General features: G+C 41.9%; 1 protein-coding gene across 1 annotated transcript; it reads left to right on the forward strand.

Annotated features, from left to right (window-relative positions):
• The first annotated feature begins 2,937 nt into the window (after nt 1–2,937).
• Nucleotides 2,938–5,080, forward strand: LOC131163705 (BTB/POZ domain-containing protein At5g41330). The gene has a single exon (XM_058120393.1). It carries the CDS (start codon nt 3,423–3,425, stop codon nt 4,845–4,847), a length of 1,425 nt encoding a protein of 474 aa, XP_057976376.1. The 5' UTR covers nt 2,938–3,422; the 3' UTR covers nt 4,848–5,080.
• The last annotated feature ends 473 nt before the right edge of the window (nt 5,081–5,553 follow it).

Genomic DNA, 5,553 nt, shown 5'->3' on the forward strand with positions numbered 1-5,553 from the left:
CTCCTCTTTTGGGTGGGAAATCTCCCTATGAAAAACTCTACAACACCCTTCCTACATATTACCACCTTTGAGTATTTGGGTGTCTCTGTTATGCCTCCACTCACTTCCACCATCCTTCTAAATTTAACCCACTTGCCCTTCGTTGTGCCTTCATTGGATATCCCTACGGACAAAAGGGTTATATGTTATATGATCTTGCCACTCACAAAACCTTTGTCTCTCGTGATGTTATCTTTCATGAGGATCAAATTCCGTTTAGTCACACCCCTTTTGAAACATCCCCTTCTGTCTTACTGCAACCTCTTGAGTCTTTAGATCTCTACTCTGCCAACCCTACCCAGACACCTCCTGGTTCGCCTCCTATTCATTCCCCTTCTCTTGCTCTAGTGGTCCTTGTCCGGTGATCCACACATACAGTTCAATCACCTGCCTACCTACGAGATTACCATGTTGAACAAGCACTCCCTTCTCGTCCTATCCCATCATCTGACTTGGCAGCAGTCCATTCTTGAGGTACTCCTTACCCTATTTCTGATTTTCTTTCTTATGATTCCCTTTCTTTGACACACCGTACTTTCACCACTGCTATCTCCATTGTTCAAGAACCCTAGTCTTTTTTGCAAGCCATGCAGGATCCCAAGTGGTGTGCTGCCATGCGTGCTGAGATTGATGCCTTGGAATTCAATCACACTTGGACTTTGACTCCTCTTCCACGCCACAAACGACCCATTGGCTGCAAATGAGTGTATAAAATCAAACACAATCCTGATGGATCTGTAGAACGTTACAAGACTCGCCCTATTACCAAAGGGTATAACCAAAAGGAATGGATTGATTACACTGAAACTTTTTACCCTATAGCCAAGATGGTCACTGTTCACACTGTTCTCGCTCTTGCTACTACCCACAATTAGCACCTTTTTCAACTTGATGTTAATAATACATTTCTACATGGTGATCTCGATGAAGATGTCTACATGCATCTTCCTCCTGATTTCAGACGAAAGGGGGAGACCAAAATATGCAAGCTTAACAAGTCTCTATACGGTCTCAAACAAGCATCTAGGCAGTGGTATGCTAAATTATCTTTCACACTTATCAATGCTGGTTATAAGCAATCTAAAGTAAATTACTCTATGTTCGTCCGATCCCACGAAACAAGTTTCACCATCATCTTAGTCTATGTAGATGATATTATTTTGGTAGGAAACAACTTGGAACAGATCAACGGGCTTAAGAAATACTTGGGAGAATGCTTCAAATTGAAGGATATTGGTCCCTCGAAATACTTTCTAGGGATAAAGGTGGCTCACTCCAAAACTGGAATTTTTCTATCACAAAGGAAATATGTCTTGGAGATACTTAAGGAGACTGGTTTCCTTGGGACTAAACCATGTAATCTACCAATGGAACCAAACTTGGTACTTAGTGAGACAGATGGAGAACTTATCTCGGATCCATTTTCATATCGAAGACTGGTTGGGAAACTGATATATTTGACTATCACTAGACCATATTTGGCATATGCGTTGCACACATTGAGTCAATTCATGGATAAGCCTCGAACTTCCCAATTGGATGCAACACATCAAGTTTTGTGCTATCTCAAACAGTCATTTAGGCAAGGAATTCTTTTATCAGCTTCCAGTGGTATTCAATTATATGCATTTTGTGATGCCAATTAGGCTCGGTGTAGAGATACTCGACGATCTATTACTGGGTATTGTATTTTACTAGGAAAATCACCAATCTCTTGGAAAATCAAGAAGCAAACAACAATTTTACGGTCCTCAGAAAAAGCAGAATATTGCTCTATGACATCAACTTGTTGTGAAATTACTTGGTTAAAACAACTTTTGACAGATCTCTAGATAGCTCACCCACAACCAATCAAGTTGTATTGTGATAATAAAGCAGCTATTCACATCGCATTTTATCCAGTTTTCCACGAGCGAGCAAAGCATATAGATATCGATTGCCATCTTGTACAGGAGAAGATCCAAAACCAAGTTATTCAAACTATTCACATACCCACTAGTCAGCAACCCGCAAATTTATTCACAAAAGCACTCGGACCCACACAATTCAACCATTTACTGAGCAAGTTGAATATGATCACTATCTACTCTAACTTGAGGGGAAGTGTTGAGGATCACACACCTCATTCCACCAAGGCTTCCCAAATATATCTGCATTGACCTCTATGATTGTAGATATTTCATTCATTTTAGGATATTAGTTTCCATTATATATTGGGTATCATTTAATTGTAATTATTCTTTGTAATTATAAATATAGTATTCAACCCACGTTAATGCTTGGTGGTTTCTCAAAATATTCACACGACTAAGCATAATATGATGCAATATGTAATATGTAATCACAAATCTAACTTTTCATTTTATTACACTAAGCACCTCAAATCCACTCTCTCTCTCTCTCTCTCTCTCTCTCTCTCTCTCTCTCATTACACTCAAAAAACATACTGATTATAGCCGTACGGAACACCAACATTTTGAAAATACGAGGACAGACATGCCATGCAAACTGAGAAATATGGTCCAACGAGATTTGCCTGGGAAATATACTAATCTTGATTTTGACGCGTGACAAATCTCGTTATTTAGTTCAGCGAGATGTTTAAATCTTATTAGATCACGTAGCGAGATTAGTTGAGTGTTATTTTAAGAATAATTTTTTCAAATAGAATATTATTTTAATAATATTAATAAAAAACTCACCTTTGCTTAGCTTGCTTCACCTTACCCCGGGTACAAAAGAGGCTTGCTTGGACAGTTACATTTTGCTCGCGGTACGAATGGCCGTCCAATAATACCAGCAACCGTCCCACACCACCACCTCCGCCGCCGCCGCCGCCGTCATAATTTTACCAGCTTCTGGGTCCAAATTGGGCGGCGTTGAAGCCACGGCCTCACGTGCTCTAATTAACAATAAAGAAATTGAAAACACACCTGCACTCGCGGCTCTTCTCTCACTCTCTGCTTCCTTCCCAATCCCCTTTTGTTGACCCATCTCCCCAAAAGAGTCGTCTGACCTTCTTGTCCTTTGTGCTTCTAGACGAACTTCTTACCCAAGAAAAATAAAACCAATTTTTAATTAATTAGTTAATTAATTTAATAATAAAAAAGTCAAGAAACCAGAAACGAGACTTTTCTTTCTAGACCTTTCTTTTCTGGTTCCTTCTCCCTTTTTAATGGACTCCACGCTCTTCAACGGCTGTACTGCTCTCTCTCCTTTGTCCATTTCCATCTTCATTTTGGGAATTTTCTCTGCACTGTTCTTCCTCCTTCTTGGGGTTTCTGTTCATTTCTTCATTTGAGCCTCTGCAGTTGTCGAAGGAAAGAAGCTGTGATTTTGATTTTGCGTGGGTATCGGATCTGTTTTTCGGATCAAATCAGAAGATGCCTCCGTTTGCTGGGTCTTTGGCTCCTCCTTCAAATGGGTTTCCCAAAACCAAATCGGATTCCAACATTGTCACCATTGATGTGGGCGGTCAGCTCTTCCAGACCACGAAGCAAACCCTAGCCCTCGCCGGCCCTAAATCCCTCCTTTCTAGGGTTTCCGATTCGCTTTCCTCTGAATTCGATCTCCCCTTCATTGACAGAGACCCCGAGCTGTTCTCCGTCCTCCTTTCTCTTCTCAGAACTGGCAATCTTCCGTCCAAAGCCAAGGCTTTCGATCTCCAGGACCTCTTCTCCGAAGCTCGCTTCTACGGACTTGAACACCTCCTCGTCTCCTCCCAATCGAACCCCTCTCAATTCGAGGCGTTCAATCTCGAGAAGTCGTCGGTTTTGCCGTTGAGCGGACGAGACACGCCCTCGGCACTCTCCACGACGCCCTTTGGATCCATCCACGTCGCGCACGGCAGCAAAATCACGTCCTTCGATTGGTCACTGCGGCGGAAAACCACGATTTTGACCCAATTCACGGCCGTCGATTCTCTTCTCTCCATATCCCCGGCGGTAGCCGCTGCCGGCGCCACCGACTTCTCCGGTCTGCAAATTGTTGATCTTGATAAGGGCTTTGTCAGGGAGACTTTGAGCTGGGAGAACGCGACTCGGTCTAGTTCGACTGTTCAGGCAATTGGGTCGTCCCCAGAATTTTTGTTCACCAGTTTTGAGTCAGGTCGGAGGAACTCCAATTCGATCGTGGTTTATGATCTGCAGGGGAGCTTACGCCCAGTTACAGAGCTTGGTCGCTATGAAATCTATGGTGCTGATTTGGGTTCTGCGATCCCAGCAACAAAATTGAGCTGGGTTTCCAGTTACAACTTGTTAATGGCTTCTGGGTCTCATTCTGGCCCTTCTGGGGTTTTTGGCACCCTTAAATTGTGGGACATAAGGTCTGGGAATGTGGTTTGGGAACTAAAGGAGAAGACTGACTGCTTCTCTGATGTCACAGTTTCTGATAATTTGTCTGCAATTTTCAAGATTGGTGTGAACTCTGGAGAGGTGTTCTATGCTGATTTGAGGAACCTTGGTACTGACAATGAGAACCCATGGGTTTGTCTTGGGGATGTTAGAAAAGTGGGTAAGGGGAAGAAGGAAGGTGTTGGATGTAAAATTGAGAGCCATGGGACTCAGGTGTTCTGCAGTAAAGGAGGTGATTTGGAGTTGTGGTCTGAGGTTGCCTTGGGTTCGTTTAGGAGCAATGAAGATGGGTTGGAGGATAGGGTCTTTAGGAAGAACTCAATGGGAAGAGTGAAGGATATGGGAGGATGCAATGTGACCCAGCTGAGATTTGGAGGGAACAAAATGTTCGTGACAAGGAAGGATCAGCAATGTGTTGAGGTTTGGCAGAGTTCTGTAAGGGGTTGTGAACTTTGAAAGCTCAGTTGGATATGTTGGTCGTAAGATTATTACTGATTTTGATCAAAGCATGGCTTCTACCCCCAGCTCTGCTATTAGTGTGACTTGCGGGTGCTCAAAATCAACTATTCTTTGTAAATTAATGAGTTTTAGCTTGATTCATATGTAGATGATGTTATTTTCTATCAATATTGTAATTGTTTATTATTGTGAGTAGTTATTCTGATATTGACTGAATCAATTTTTTCAAAGTTTTTGTTTCTAGGATGGTGTTATGGAATCATTCAGCTAAAGCACCGCATTTGTTGACTGATATGGTTTCTTAAACATCCCAGGGAAATGTAATTGTTATATCGTGTTCCATTGTGTGTAAAAAATTGTTTACACTTTTCCTGCTTTTTGGAGCATGGATTACAGGGTTTGTGTGGAGTCGGACAAAATGTAATACAAATTTGTATTTTCTTCCAAATCTTCATAAATCCAAGTTTGACACATGACTTGGTATGACACTCTTGTGATTAACAAATGCTATCCACTAGCTCCTTCCCCTGGCGAAAAAGTCGTCGGCATTTGTTGGTAGTGTGATTGCATTATGGGATGGTTTTTGTGTTTCAACCAAACTCAGACTAACTTGGAGAATGCCTGGTGTTGAATTTGATGGGAGTCAAACACAAATATTAGTTTAATTTTTTTCCTCGTGTTGTATTTTGATGGGCAGGAAGGG

The sequence above is a fragment of the Malania oleifera genome, chromosome 9, assembly GCF_029873635.1.
Source record: "Malania oleifera isolate guangnan ecotype guangnan chromosome 9, ASM2987363v1, whole genome shotgun sequence".
Taxonomy (NCBI): domain Eukaryota; kingdom Viridiplantae; phylum Streptophyta; class Magnoliopsida; order Santalales; family Ximeniaceae; genus Malania; species Malania oleifera.

Coding starts and splice junctions, on each gene's coding strand:
- LOC131163705 (XM_058120393.1), top strand. CDS start 3,423: ATGCCTCCGTTTGCTGGGTCTTTGGCTCCTCCTTCAAATGGGTTTCCC.